The 17,005-nt window shown below is 24.5% G+C and overlaps 1 protein-coding gene across 1 annotated transcript; it reads right to left on the bottom strand.

Annotated features, from left to right (window-relative positions):
• Nucleotides 1-277: 277 nt before the first annotated feature.
• On the bottom strand, nt 278-8,087 carry LOC113373278 (clavesin-1-like). Its single transcript, XM_026613584.1, has 7 exons — nt 7,961-8,087; nt 6,059-6,147; nt 5,755-5,949; nt 2,395-2,550; nt 1,300-1,410; nt 1,101-1,239; nt 278-349 (listed from the first exon to the last, which is right to left on the bottom strand). The coding sequence occupies exons 1-7, from the start codon at nt 8,085-8,087 to the stop codon at nt 312-314; spliced, it is 855 nt and encodes a 284-aa protein (XP_026469369.1). The 3' UTR covers nt 278-311.
• Nucleotides 8,088-17,005: the final 8,918 nt, after the last annotated feature.

Raw genomic sequence — 17,005 nt, 5'->3', positions numbered from 1 at the left:
AATATATGAAATATACTTAATAATAAAAAATATTGTATTAATTGTTTATATACACTTATACAATAATCATTAGCTTATATATAATCAAACAATTATAAAAAAAAATTATTACCTTAATTATATTAAATTATAACTTAGTTTATTTTTGTCCACGATCCACACTTACATAATAACTATATATACATGAATTTATAAAATGAATCAAATTAATAATTATTTTATTATTTTGTTACTATTCATATCACAAAATACTTGAGGTTCATAATGTACAATATTATTTCGTTAAACTTAAACAAATTATTTTGTTCGTGCTAATCTTCAACAAATGTGTACCCAATTTTTTCCAATTCTGAAATAAAAAAACAACAAAAATATAAGAAAAATAGAAAAATATAATACTTGATATTTAATTAAATATAACCTTTTATTTAGTAAAAAAATATACATATAAATAAATGAAAAAATACGAACAAAATAGTTATATTGAGCAAGAAATAATGTTTTACTGAAAATCTGATTTCTAAGATTGAAAAGCAAATTTTTTTTAATAAAATCTTTAAAAATGATTGTATTTAATTATTAAACATATTTTGTCAAAATAATTATTTAAGAAATATTAAATTTGTATTCAAATTTGATAAATTTCTAAGTCTCAAAATTATTTATTTTAAGTTACTAAGGCCAAACTTTTTTTTTAAATAAATTTATAATTTCTAGAGTTTTTTTAATTAATATAAAGACATTGGTATATTTTTTAAATATTATTAAATAATATAAGTTTTTTCAATATTTATTTAAAATTGAGCAAAGAAATTTAACTCTATTTATTGCAAAGAGATGGCACATGTAAATTTTTGCTTAAAAGGTGCTAAACTTCAATAACTCTTCACAAATTAATAAATAAACAAATTTAAATTAAATTGTACAATAAACTTGATTAATCTAGTATAAATAATTGTATATAATAAATAATTTACATTACTAAAGAAATAAATATTGATTGACTTAAGTAAGAAATAGATTTAATATTTACTAACTAAATATGCATATTATATGAATTTTTTCAACAAATTTTTAGTAAATATCATTTACAATTCTACCTTGTATAATTTTTGGGTCATCCAACAACCTGACCCATTTTTCAGGGTCGGACAAACAAGGGCCTCCCAATTCCAAGGGCAAAATATCCAAACCGACACTGTCGGCCAGAGAATTCATATCGTGTTGGTGGAAAAATATCTAAGAAAAAAGCATAAATATTAAAAATAAGTTATTTATATATTTAGTAAATTTTTTTACCCTTTTTCTCATTCTGTCGTCGATAAATTTGCGGAAAAGTGCGAAAACTACAGCAAATCCTGACGATTCTCGAATTACGTGGGCTGTGAAAATTCTCATTGCTAAACAAGACTGAAAAAAAATAAAAAAATATGTATATAGATATATACACATATATATAAAATTTATGGATAAATATATATATATATATATTTATATATATATATAAATATATATATATTATATTATATATATATATATATATGTATATATATATAATTTTTATAAATAAAAAATATAACCACATATATAAATAAAATTATTCATCCAAACTTTACTTCGGTACACAAATCTACTAGATTCTCTATAACTTGAAAACCAATAATCCTATTTAAATAAATTTAATTTTATTCCAAAGCCAATACATAAGGCTAACTTGTACTAAAAGATACTTCATGAAAATATTCGAAAGTTTAATTATTATAAAGCCCCAAACTTTAACATACCACCATTAATTATTGCATCAATTTTCTAAAACATTACTTTGGTACACAAATTGACTTAATTGTGTATAACTCGGAAATCAATAATTCAGTTAGCCTGAACTAGATTTTATTGCAAAGTGAACACATAAGGCTAACTTTTACCCAAAGATACTTTATAAAAATATTCAAAGGTTTAATTATTGATAAAGCTCCAAACTTTAACTTACCACCAAAAGCTGAATCAATTTTATAAAAATATACTTCGGTACGCAAATTGACTAAATCCTGTATAACTCAAAAACCAATGCTTCTCTTAGCCTCAATTAAATTTTATCGCGAAGTTAAAACATAAGACTAACTTTTACCCAAAGATACCTTATCAAAATATTTAAAAGCTTAATTATTACAAAGTCCCAAACTTTAACTTACCACCAATTACTGCATCAATTTTCTAAAACTTTATTTCGGTGCACAAACCGATTAAATTCTGTATAACTCGAAAACTAATAATCCTATTTGAATAAATTATTTTTTATCCCAAAGTTAATACAAAAAGCTAACTTTTACCCAAAGACACTTTATAAAAATATTCAAAGGTTTAATTATTACAAAGCCCTAAACTTCAACTTACCACCAAATAGTGCATCAATTTTCTAACAAAAGAAGGCGTAACGCCCTTTAGTTGCGTCATACTGAAACCTTCCATATCAATGATGGCCACACAACCAGAATAAGGGTCCACTTGGGATTCTATGAGGAATGCTAGTTCTGCCATTAGACCACCAATCTAAAAAAATAAATTTTAACATTATTTGAATGATGATTTTATATTTTAAAATTATTTCTTTGCGATTTCATATGTAAAAAATTTGTACCGACATAAAAAGTTACATAACAAATAATATATATATATATATATATATATATATATATATATTGTAAATATTTTACACCCTATTATCAAAAAAAAAACTATTATACAAACTGTAATGAAATTAATAAGATTTAATAAATGAACTATTCGAAAATGAATTAGTTTGTTCATAATAAATACAATTTACTTTCTAATGATTTGAATGATATTTTTTATATGAATTTACTACTCCTGATTATATAATAAATATTTTTAAATGTTCATAATTTAATAAATGCTAAATAATATTTTCTAATACAGGAAAATCTTCACAAAGTATTCTAAAAATTATTTAGACCACATAAAAATAATATTTAGCAACGATTTATTTCTACTGAGGTAATTATAGAGATTACATTATTTAAATTATACTAAATTGAAATCTATAATTTACAATAACTAAATAAACTTTTTTTGGTAATGTGTAGTGTAAAATTAATTTTATTTGCAATTACCAAAAATAATAAAATTCAAATAACAAGTGTTATTCAAATTTAGTTTCAGATTTAATTCTACATCATAAAAAATGCAAATGCATACTCAAATTGCAAAAATTTGAAAATTTACATCATTATCTCAATCAATAACAATGTTTTATAATATAAAATACATAAAAAAACTATTTATTCTCTTAAAGACGTAATCGAGACAAATTAATTCGCAATTTACGTCAAAAAGTGGAAAAATACTTTGAATTAAATTATGCGAGATAATTTCCATCAATGTAGGATCGATAATAATAAATATTAATTTATGGCAAATTGCCAATTTTTTGCATAACTGTATATAAATATATATATATATATATATATATAAAAGAATTTATTATAAATAGTACTGGATTTTCCTAAAGTCATTTACATAAATGCTATTTGTGTCTATAGAAGCATGTCAATATAATTTATTTATTTGTATTTAATTTTAAACAATTACGTGTATATATATATATATATATATATATATATAATTTTAATTTATTATTCACCGACAAAATACTAATAGATTTCTTATCTTATTCCTTGTCTTACAAAAAAACCATGAAGAGTTACTTTATTAATACATTGTCTTTGTGATCAATATTATGTTCTTAATTTATCAAGATATTGACAATATTATATTACTATTCTATATGTATGAGTATACTCTTTACGTGTAATTTTTTTTTATTATAATCGGTTCAGCCGTTTTTTTGTAATTTACTCCTTTAGTTCACAAAATGCACTTATAATTTCACAAGATAGAGAATAATATGAATTTATTCTTTGAATTTTTATAATTCAAGAACTAATTGAGATATTTTCATAATTTTTTTAACATTCGATATGTATGATTGTGTACTTTTTATTAAAATCAGTCAAGCCGTTTTTTTTTGTAAATGGTCCCAATATTGCAGAATGTACATGGTGATATAAAAAATAGTGGATAATTGATATTTATTTTTTTATTTTTTATAACTCAAGAACTAATTGAGATATCAAGATGATTTTTTTAACAATAGGTATTTATGGGTGTTTACTACAATCCGTGTTTTAATTTATCAAAATCGGTTCAGACGTTTCTTTGTAAATTGCTCCTGTATGCACGTGATGATAATTTTAAAATAGAAGTTGATCAATTTTCAGTTTTTGATTTTTTATAACAGGAAATTTGATTGAGATATCTCGATGATTTTATTAACATTTGATACGTATGATTGTGTACATCAAGTATTAATTTTTGTATCAAAATCAGTCAAGCCGTTTCTTTGCAATTCGGCTAAATGCAAAAAAGCACGTACTAGTTTTCAATGTACAAAAATTTACTGAATTTATATGTTTGGATCTTGATAACTCAAGAAAGGGTTGATGGATTTGAAATATTTTGCAAAAATTTGATACGCATGAATGTCGCATATAAGTAGTAATTTTTGCATCAAAATCGGTCAAGCCATTTCTTTGCAATCGCATCAAGAGCCAAAAATTCACGTAATAATTTCGAAAGATAAACAATAATACATATTAATTTCTTAACTCAAGAACGACTTGGTATATCGAGTTAATTTTTTTAACATTTGAAATATATGAATATCGTGTATGAATAGTATTTTTTTTCTTGAAAATCGGACAAGCAGTTTTTTTATATTTCAAATAAATGCACGTAAAATATTCAATATATACGACACTCTTATTATTTTTGGTTCTTGAATATTTCAAAAACTAGTTAATAAATTGACAAAATTCTGATGGCATTTAATGTAAGAAGATGTTAGCTTTGAATACTAGATTTTATATCAAGATCAGTCCAGCAGTCTCTATGAAATTCACACAAATCCAAAAAAATGCACCTTAGAATTTCAATAGACAGAACTAAAATCAATGAATGAATTTGGTTCCTGACAAATCAAGAAGACTTTAATATCAATAAAATTGTAATTGCATTCGATACATATCGATATTGACTTCCAATAATATTTTTTTTATCAAAATGAGTACAGCCGTTTCTTTATAATTCAAGAAAATGCTGCCAATGCACATTAGAGTATCAAACAGACACGAAGCGTAAATTAGGTAATAGTTTCAAAACACATATACCAATTTTAGGTTATTCTAGAACCAAAATTTTAATACCATTCAAAACACCCAAATGTCTATTTTAAGTGCTAAGATTTTTAAAACAACCAGTCAAACCGTTTTCGCACACTTTGCACAAATGCTAAGAAATACATCAAGTCTCATAATTATACAAGCATAACATTTAGACCTCAATAAATCAAGAACGCTTTAATATATTAACAAATTTTAAACAGCATTCTATACGTACGGATGAAGACTATGAGCATACCAAATTTCATCAAAGTCAGTCTAGCCGTTTTTGTACATTTAACATAAATATCAATCATGGGGTGTAAGCAAAGCAAACAAATGTGCTTGAGTTAGTTTTAGTGTATGGCGAGATCAACAGATGGCTGTGCTGCGCTTCAAATTCAGTACTGGCTTTGACTAACTTACTACAAGTACTTCACACGTTTATTTATTATATTATATTTTTTGTGTTTTAATTAAATAAATGTTTTATATTAATTTTTGGTCCAATTATTACCTTAAGACATTGGTCAGCTGTATGAAGTTTCTGTATCCATTTACCAGCTCTTAACCACAAAACTCGTCGACCACGTTTGTCTTTTTCGTCCAGAAGATCCAAAACACCAGATGCAAATACTGTTTTGTACTCGGTTTTGGAAATTTTTAACCAGTTTTGACCATGTTTTCGCCTGAATTCATCATAGGTCTTCAGCTAAAAAAAAACAAATATAGTAACCATCAGTTGAATAGATAACACCAGATAGATTTCACTTTTGGATAAAAATCGTCCAATAATTTGGTCAGGATTTATTTTTGCTTACCAGTTTTTCAGCCTGCACCAAGTCGTATCTTTTGGTTCTTAAAAATGTCATCAGAGTCCTGTCGTCAGGTTCAGTCAGGAATTTTTCACCTGGATAACAAAATATTTTATTGACATTAAATTTAGTCAAAGCTGATGATGATAATTTATATCAGCGTTTCTCAAACTTATTTCTTCCATCGCCCCCTTTGAAGATCAAAATTTTTGTATCGCCCCCTACCAAATTTTTTATACAATCTCTGAAAACTGTTTTTTTTTTACTTTTATTAAAATAGTTATAGTGTGATATATTAGTTGATGCAACCTTACATTCTAAATTAGACATTTTTACCAGTGAGAGCAAATAAAACGCAACTTTATGACATTAATCATACATTTTATATATTATAATCAAATTAATAGAAATAGTATATAAAATTTTATTTTCAAACTGTAATGAGATTATTTAAATTTTAGATAATAATAAAGATTTTCTGCTGGTCATCCTAATTATTGATGATTTATAAAAAAAGAAATTTAGGAATGACAAATATTTGGAAAGTCTCAAAGGAAAAGTTGAGGGTTTAAAGATCTCTTGTTCTTGAATGAAGATTGTTTTAGTAAAAGTTATAGATTATCAAGATCTTCCTAGATAAAATTGAACTAGTGGTGTATGGCATCGTGCCTTAAGGCAAATTGCTGCAACTTTATGTACCACAATTAAATATTAGAGAAATTTTAAACATTTTCAAATATATCATTACAAATACTGTAACTTTCATTATTTTTGCTATCTTGTTATATCTGAGCAAATCAAATGTAAATCATAAATCAATTATTACATTAACAATCGTCATTTCATTTCGAATTTAATTAAAAAAAAAATAGTTGCCTAATTTACACAAAATTGAAAAAGTGCTCCCGTATAGTCACAGTCTAAACGCATTTGCAAACAATTCTGTGCGACATTTTCACTTATACTGTGCTTGGCGTGGCGGCATTTTCACATTTTTCAATAGTTTTCTCACAAAATTGGAAAAGTGCTCCAATACATAAACAGTCTAAACGCACTTGGGTAAACATTTGTACCAGAGTGGCGCTTAGACTGTGCTTAGCCTGGGTAATTTTTTGAATTTTTAATCCAAAATTACAAAAATATTTTATGGAAAATAAAAAAAGATGTAATAATTTTTCATCCTCAAAAGCAATTGTTTCGTCAATACAAGCAGAAAGTTTTTTAGATCATTCAAATCGGACGCTTAGTTCACTCAAAAACTGCCATTTTTTGCACATTTAGCCTTGTATCTTCGAAATGGCGGGACCTGTCTTTGCCAAAAACTAATCGCGTCTTCTCCCAATCATTACTAATTGAATGTTTTTTAGATTATTCAAATCGGATACTCCGTTCTCTCAAAAACTCGATTAGTATATTCTGCACTCTTTGCTCCGTATCTCTGTAACGGCAGGACCTGCCTTTGCCAAAAACTAATCAGCAAATCTCCCTATTAATAGGAATCGAATGGTTTTTTAATCATTTAAATCGGCTGATCCGTGCGTCCGAAAACGTGGACGAAAAACTGCAGACATACAAAACACATACACACACATCCATTTTTTCTGAGGTATGCCAGTAAAATGTTCCGAAACCTTTAAAACGTCGAGAAATGCAAAAACTTTCATTTTCGATTTTTGGTTCATTACTATAACTACCCTACAGGAAGTTAAAAAATCCTGGTTGCCAGGATAACTTTTGCTAAAAAATTTGCTTCTTAAAAAGAAATTTGCGAATGACAAAGATTTGGAAAGTCTCAAAGGAGAAGATGTGGGTTTAAGGATTTATTGAATTTGTATAAAATGTTTTAAGTAAAACTTGATGATCAAGATTTTTTTTAAATAAAATTAGAAAATCTAGTTTTCCATTTACCTGCCAAGTTTTTCTTAAACTTTTTCAAAATCTTAGCAACATCCTCTCGTCCAAATTTTTCCTCATCATCAACTCCAGAATTGACTCCAGGAATTCCTGGAATTGTCGATTGCTCCACTTTCATCATTTTAATTATTTTAAATCAATTACAATGACTTTTTTTAAGTATCTGAAATTATAGAGACATTTTGTTTATAGATAATTAATTCGTATCTAAAGTTTTGAACTTTTTATCTTTTGTAAATGTCAAACGCTTAGGATTTTGTTTATTTATTTTTTTGTTTGTAGATCGAAATGATATGTTGAAAGTTCATTGGAATTAAATTGTAAATAATTTGTAGTTGTTTATATTTATATATATATATATATATAAATATATATATATATATATATATATATATATATACATAAACAATACAATTTACAACTGTAGCATAAAATAAAAACAGTCTAAATTATCAATGAATTTATACTTCTTTAATATCCTTTCCTAAAAATGTCTAAAAACTTAATATGCCAAAACAATTTACTAAGACCTATTGGCAAGTCTTACTAGCTGAAAAGTGAATTTTATACTCCAAAATTTAGATATATATAAAGTAAATTAAAAATTACATGCCAAAAAAATTTACTAGGACCTATTGGCAAGTACGACTTAAAAATAAATTTTATTCCCAAAATTTAGATATATATTGGACAAATTAAAAATTATTAATTATATCACAAAATTTTATATTAAAAAATTATAAAAAAATAAAAAAATAATGCGTAAAAGCGTTTTTTTTTTCAGGGCGAGTGGTGAAGAATTAATCTGATTAATTTTAATTAATTTATTATTTTTTATAATATAAATTTTAAGGTTTGGTAAATAAACAGAAAAAAATCTATTCCATTTATTTTTATAAAATTAGATTAAAAACCACTATGTATTGTGAATATATAGATTTTTCCGCATTTTATAAGTTATATTTATGAATTCAAAGTTTTTTTTTATAAATATAATATTACTCATTGATATTTTCTTAATATTTTTACGAAAGGATTATTCTAAAAATTGTTTTTAAATAATAATTACAATTAACTACCCGCCCAAAGCATTTGTTGTAACTTTTTATAGTTATGTAATTAATTAACAATAAATTAATTAGTAATTAACTAATTTTTTAAAGTATTAGTCAAATACATGAATAATTTAATTTCTGACAAATCCAAAATGATGAAAATAAGTAATATTTTAATATTCAAAGTCTATGAAATGCAATTTTAAATTTAATGGTATATTAACGCCTTCTTGATTTATCAAGAACCAAATTTTATCATTGTTTTTAGTTCTTTGTTTTGAAATTTTTATATGCATTTTTTGGATTTGTGTGAATTACAAAAAAACGACTAGTAATAAAATTCAGTAAAAAAACGGCTTGATATAAAATTCAGTACTTCAAGTCAGCATTTACATACATCAAATGACATCAGAATTTTTTTAATTTATAAACTAGTTCTTGAAATTTTCAAGAACCAAAAATAATATGAGTTATGATCCATCTGTTAAAATTTTTAGGTGCAATTATTAGAATTAAACAAACAGCTTGATCGATTTTGATGAAAAAATACTATTTATACACGATATTAATATACATTTTAAATGTTAAAAAAATTAACTTGATATATCAAGCCAATCTTGAGTTAAAATTAAATATTTACTACTCTCAATCTTTTGGAATCAATAAGAGCATTTTTGGATAAAGATGGGAATTACAAAGAAACGTCTTGACCGATTTTGATAAAAAAATTAACACTCAAACTGGACACGCATTCGTATCGAATGCTGAAGAAATCATTTAGATATATCAACTAGTTCTTGAATTATAAAAATTTAAAAAATATATTCATATTATTCTCTATCTTCTGAAATTATTAGTGCATTTTTGATAAATAATTTAGTGTTTTAGAATATTATAGAATTTAGGGCATATTTTATTTTATTTATGAGAATACGGAACTGTTACGGGTTTTTAGAATGTTACATATTATTCTAGAAAATAAATTACATTAAATTCTATTTTAAATGTTATCAATTTTTAGTTCAAATAAGTCAAATATTTTTGAAATTTGTTTAAGTTAATATTTCATATTTTTATGAATTTTTTATTTTAAAATATGCATATGTGTCATTGTATCGTTCCAAATAATATCCAAGACAATTATGTAATGAAGAATCAGATCACGAAGAATTAAATCATCAAATGTTGAAAATCATCGTACAAAATTGGAAATTTAATCAATACGGAAGAAATAATGCTCCAAAGTTGCATAAATTATTAAACCGTCAAAAAAACCGGTTCTGCCTATACAAAAATATATTTGTACATAGAATTTTGGATTATGAAAGATTTAAAACGAAAAGTTTTCCAGACATATATACAAAATTGTGAAATAACTAGTCGTAAAAAGCATATTGCCTTAGGGCAAGTTGCATTAACTCTCCGATACTTATTTAACTTAATCAAATGCAGATATTTAGGTAAAATATTCAACTGTTTATTTAAAAAATAACATATTTATAAATCTTTTATAACATTTATAAAAATTTTATATTTCATATAAAATCAATTCTGATTTCCAAGCGATGTTTTTTAAACATAATTACAATCTATGTAATTGTATGAATAAACTAGTTGGTTTGGTATTTAGCCTTGAGGCAAGTTACATGAACTTCCCGATATATTTAAATAATCGACTTAATCAATAAAAAATAAATTAATTTATGAGTCATTAAAAGTATTCCGAGTGGATTTATTACACATAATTGAAAACGAACGAACTCGGAGTATTTTCTAAAAGCAAATTTTCAAAAATCAATAATTTTTATAATTGAACCAGTTTTCAGGACTTTAATGATTTATTATGTTCAAGATCAAGTACTCTATCATTATACCAAGTAAATAGTCTAATTTTAATTTTAACAAATGCCAAAAGAGCTACTCATTTTCTCAAACTTTGATGAATTTTTAAAATCAAATTATTTGTCTTAAGGCCGTAATATTTCAGTAAGTTCTATAAGACCATGGTATATATCGCTAAAAAAAGTTCCATAAAAATTGGCTTAAATTTTTTTTTCAACGGTTAATTACAAGAAAACGGCTCGGTAGATTTTCACCTAAAACTGATCAGTATCATTCCCAACTAATATCTTTCGAACAGTTTTTGATTTTTTAAAATCGGTTCGGTAGGATGAGCTTAAATGTGGACGAAAGATTTAACTCTTTTCTAAATTACAAAGAAACGGCTCGGCAGATCGTCTCACAAAACTGACAAACGATAGTCTTCCCCGAAACACATCAAATGGCTTTTAAATTTCTGAAATCGGTTCAGGCGCTTTTGAGAAAACGTCGATCAAAAGTCTAATTTTGACAAATGTCAAAAAACTATGCCAAGTTTTGCAAACTTTGACGAATTTTTAAAGCTAAACGAGTTGTCGTAGGGCCGTAATATTTTAGTATGACCTAGAAAACTATGGTATCTACCGTCAAAAAAAAAATCATAAAAATCGTCGAAATTTTTTTTTTTAAAACGTTATTACAAGAAAACGGCCCGGCCGATCTTTACCAAAAACTAATCAGCACGATTCCCAACCAATATCTATCGAATGGTTTTTGAATTTTCAGAATCGATTCAGAATTGCGGGCTAAAACGTGGGCGAAAAATTTTTCACTTTTCTGCAATTTACAAAGAAACGGCCCGGCCGATCGCCGCACAAAACTCAGAGACGATAGTCCTCATCGAGATACATCAAATGGCTTTTAAATTTTTGAAATCGCTCCAGCCGTTTTGGAGAAAACGTCGATTTACGGCAAAAAATCTGTTCACACACACACACACACACATACACACACACACACATACTTTTTCCAAATTTGGTCTCATTCGATTCAGAATGGCTTGAAACGTCGAGAAAACATAAAATTAGCCATTCGGATTTTTTGATGAAAACATAAACTTCTCCTTCGGGAAGTTAATATAATTCTCCCAACGATTCCTAACCGAATTCTTTCGAATAGTTTTTGAATTTTGAAAATAGATTAAAAACTAACGCTAAAATGTTCTACTAGTTCTACTAAAGCTGAATTGTCAACTAATTACAAAGAAAAGGTTCGGCTGATCGATGCACAAATAAAAATAGATTAAAAACTAACGCTAAAATGTTCTACTAATTCTACTAAAGCTAAATTTTTAACTAATTACAAAGAACAGGTTCGGCTGATCGATGCACAAATAAAAATAGAGTTTATAGAGATACATCAAATGGTTTTTAAACTTCTGAGATTACACACACATACATTTTTCAATTTTGTCCCCATTCGATTCAGAACGGCTTGAAACGTCGAGAAACCCTAAAAATAGCGAATCGTATTTTTTGATGAAAACAATAATTTTCCAATTTCTTCTTCAGAAAAATAGATTATTTTTAATCTAATAAAATACGTTTCCAAATTTGATTTAATCTTTTTCAATTATTAAAAAAATTAACAGATATTATTCAATGTATGTCAAAGCACATATTAAGTAAATTTTACAAATTTTCCATATAATATGCTCATATTAATCCAGTGGTTTTAAAGTTATATTTAATATATAAAAATTAATCCATGCTGTAATAAAAAATTCAATAATAATTTAAATAATAGTTTTGATATTTTTTTACAAAGAAGCACACTATTTGTTATAAAATGATATGAAAATATATCATGTTTCATCAGATAAATTTTCAAGGTAAAATGCATTCTCTTCTGATTCATTTTGTTGTTTTTAAAAAGTTATTGACTTTTTTAAACAACAATTTATAAATATACATGTATATATATATATATATATAATATAAATATATATATATGCATATATATATATATATATATTTAGAATTTGTTATTTATAAAATTGTTTTATAAACAATTCATTCATAAGAATAGTGATTCAGTTATTTTTAATCTTAATGTAATTAAATAAAAGCAAAAAGATGGTTAAACTTAGGATGAACATATTTTGATGGATTATTAAATTAGAAGAGTAAATTATTAACATTAATTTATATTTTATTACTTTATATTAACATATAATAGGTTGTCAAATATCTCCCTTCCGCCTTTTTGTATTATAAACCAAGAGCAAAAAAGCGGAAGGGAGATATTTGACAACCTAATATTTAGAGTTTGCAGAAACAGATTATTTTCATTCGTTTTAAATAAATAAATAATTAAATTGAAACAAAAATGAAATTTCCGAAATAATTTATAACTTTTGAGCTATAGGTGGGTGAAATCACGATTAGTAGAATTTGTGCAAAATTACATAATATAAAATAGTGTCTATTATTATAAAGCTCTAGGATAACTCTGTATACTCACAAATTATTATAAAAAATGAAAAATTCACTCTAAAAACGTGAAACATAAAAATTATTTGGCACAAGTGCATGGTTAGAGGTTTTGGTTTATAGTAAAAAATAATTATTATTAAATCATGTTTTGTAATTATTATTAACTATATAAAAATAGTATATATAATAGTATATAATAGTATTCTTCAATTTGTGGGAGGTAGTGATGACTATATGATAGTATAAACTCCCATCGTATAAAAATATATAAATTTCATTCATTATAAAATATTACTGATATGAAAAATATAAACGACAAGTCCAATTGTTTTTTTACAATCACTAGCCTGCTTCATTTCCCCACAAATTACTAAATAAAATTATATAAAAGTAGTTTATTTAGAAAAACACAAATCACAAACTAAATAAAAAATATTAATAAAATAAATTATAGTAAAACAAAATCAGAGTTTTTACTCTTAATTCTAACTTATATGAATAATTTAGAGTTGAAAGATTAATTTCATTAATATGGTATTAACAAATAACAAATTTATGTCTAATAATAATTTTTACTCACAAAATGAAATCCAAGAAAAAATCCAGTAAGCACAAAATATTAAAAAACACTCTTTTCTCTATCAATCACTTATTATTATTATTATTATTATAAACTAGGTATTATTTTATTTTATGTACTATTTTTGTTAACTAATAATTTTTTGTCCAAGTCCTTCGACTTCTCAAAACCGACTGACATTGCTCTTGGAACAAATCCGTTCTTTCATTCCAGATAATGATCGTTTCGCAATTTACTATATAGACGTTTGTAGAACCGAGGAGAGAACGGGAATTAATTAGATAATCTTTCGGATTTCTGATTGGAATCATATTGTATAGATTTCATATAATAATAGTAGTAGAATCATGTGATTTGAATTTGGTATAATAATAGATAATTGTGAAATGTATTGGGTTGGGTACAGATGGCAAGTAAAAATAGATGTATGAAAAATTGTTGAATATTTGTTTTCTGATCAATGAAGTTTAATATTTGGAGCCTCGTACAGGTCAAACTATTGAAAATTACGTTTTAGCGTATTCTAATATTTTATGGAACATGCTTTATTCTTTAGAAGCACATCAAAATTTTGGAAAAAAAATTACTAGTATCGAAGTTACAACCAAATTTGCACAAGAACGTCACAAAACCCAAACCTCAACTTTCACCTTATCCTACTGCCATAAATCCTTTACTATTAACACAAAAAGGCTTCCTACCAAAAACTAATATATTTACCATCAATTTATATACCAAATTAACCAATTTTACCAAGTTATTTACTATAATTTCAATTTTATAGTGAATTCCGGTCGCGTCTTGTTTTTTCCTTGAAGAGAATTGAAAACGAGGTGAACCGTGCGTTCGCATTGAATACGACTTTTTTTATTAAATAATTATTTATTTCAAGGATTTATTTACGAATTAATATGTATCGAATGAGATGTTACAAAAAAGATACATTAATATACATAATTATGTATATAAATATATATATATATATATATAAATATATATGTATATACATAAAAATCTATTTATAAAATGCTTCGTCATTGGATCTGCGATGTGGGTCATTTTTTAGTAGACATTGTTTTAGATTTTTAGACAAAATTTGTTTAGATTTTCAATAAAAAAATATATTTATAAACCGTGTTTGTAAATTATTTTTTGCAAAATAATTTGATTAATAATTTTGTTTGGTTTAAGAACTACAATTTTCTGAATGTCAATGTAATACTCAAGTTTTAGTTTTGGTTCCAGGACATGTTTTCACAAAATTTATTATATCTCGAAAACTAGTAAAGATTTGTAGAAAATTTTGATACCACTTTATAGACTATATTGTAGTTAAAAACTTATTAAAATACACTAATTAACTATGACAAATGGTCTAAAAATTACAAGACTTCAAAAATTATAATTTTGCTAATCCAAAATGTGTTATTGGCTTATGATATGGTTTTACAATTTTGATTATATTTTGAGAAACACTGGTTCAAAATTAAATTTAGTGACACCAAATTAAAGCTACTAAAACACTTTACAAAATTTGTAATAACATTGTATATAAATATTTTATAATTTAGCAACTATAAAGCTCCAAACTTTAGGAAAAACTCCAAAAGCTCCAAACTCTAACAAAGCTTTTATTGTCTTCTATGGACAATTATTTTGATTGTAAATCTATATATATATATATATATATATATATATATATATATATATATAAATTCTTGTTTATTTACAATTTGTTGCAAACGTAAATCCCAAAACCAGTTTTAAGTGTACTAAGTATTTTATAATTATATGTTATAAAGTAATTTTGCAATTAATTCGCATATATAAATACTGGAAAAAACCATTTTACTATCAATAGCGTAAACAATATATATATATATATATATATATGTATACATAAATAGTATGTATGTATGTATACATAAATGTACGTATGTATGTATTTATTAAATACATACATACATACACGTATATTAATATTTTGTGTATATATACTTTAAATAGTTATTTTTCTCTGACATTTAAAATAAAATTTGAACAATTTATTTTAATACTATTTATTTTTACATTGTTTAATTTAAATTAAATATTTATTTTTGCTTGGACTTTTTTTTAAATTTTTTTTATTCCAATAGGAATATTTTTTCAGAAAAAACTTTCTTATTAGATCCTAACTCACATGTTTGACCAAAAATAAATTTCGATATAATCTTATTTAACATTTTGTTCAAATTATGCAAAAAAAAGATTGTTTCATACATAACTAATTTTATTTTTTTTTAATATTATTATATAAATTTATAAAAACATTTCATATTCTAATTTTATAATTTTAAAAATAAATGTTTAAATTATTTAAAATACAAATTAACTAGCAATATTCTTTATAACTTTATGTTTAAACAAATCACTAAGAGATGGCAACGCTTTTTTAAATATTTAGAAACCAGACAAACAACAATCAATAAATTTGTTTATTAAATGAATAAATAAATTAATTGAAATTAAAAAACACGAATATTAATTATTAATAATTCATTTCTATTATTATGAAGCATCTAGACAAGCAGTAAAAAAAGCAATTTTGATCAATAAAATTTATTAAAATCATTAAAATCAATAAAATCAATAAAATTTGATAAAAGTCCTGAGAGAAATTCCCATAATATTTTTAAAACGAAGATTGTTTTGTGAAAAGCAAATTTGATATAATTTATTTGTTATTGTATTGTGTATTAAATTACACATCTTTTGAGACTGGTTAAAATATTAGAAACAATTTTTGAAATAAGATATTTGACTATTTTCATGGTTTGTCCTACTACAATTCCAAAAATTTTAGAAGACCAAAGATCTTGTATTATATTTATACGTTCCAGAAATATGTTTTATTAGAAATTGTGGTCAAAGACTTTATTCTTCCTGAAACAACTTTTTCCATAACATCTGTAAAACTATTAAGAGCAATTTTGATCCTTAACATTTTTTTGTAAGAATCTTGTGCTTAAAAGCTCTCAAAATAATGTCAATTTTTTGAAATATTTCTTTTTGCTTGAATATTACTATAACTAAAAAGCACAAACGCTAT

This window comes from Ctenocephalides felis, unplaced genomic scaffold, assembly GCF_003426905.1.
Source record: "Ctenocephalides felis isolate EL2017-DRISC unplaced genomic scaffold, ASM342690v1 CF-g0.4_SCAFFOLD_01604, whole genome shotgun sequence".
NCBI classification, from domain to species: domain Eukaryota; kingdom Metazoa; phylum Arthropoda; class Insecta; order Siphonaptera; family Pulicidae; genus Ctenocephalides; species Ctenocephalides felis.
Note: the sequence above shows the minus strand (reverse complement) of the source record. Positions and strands in the feature narration are given on the sequence as shown.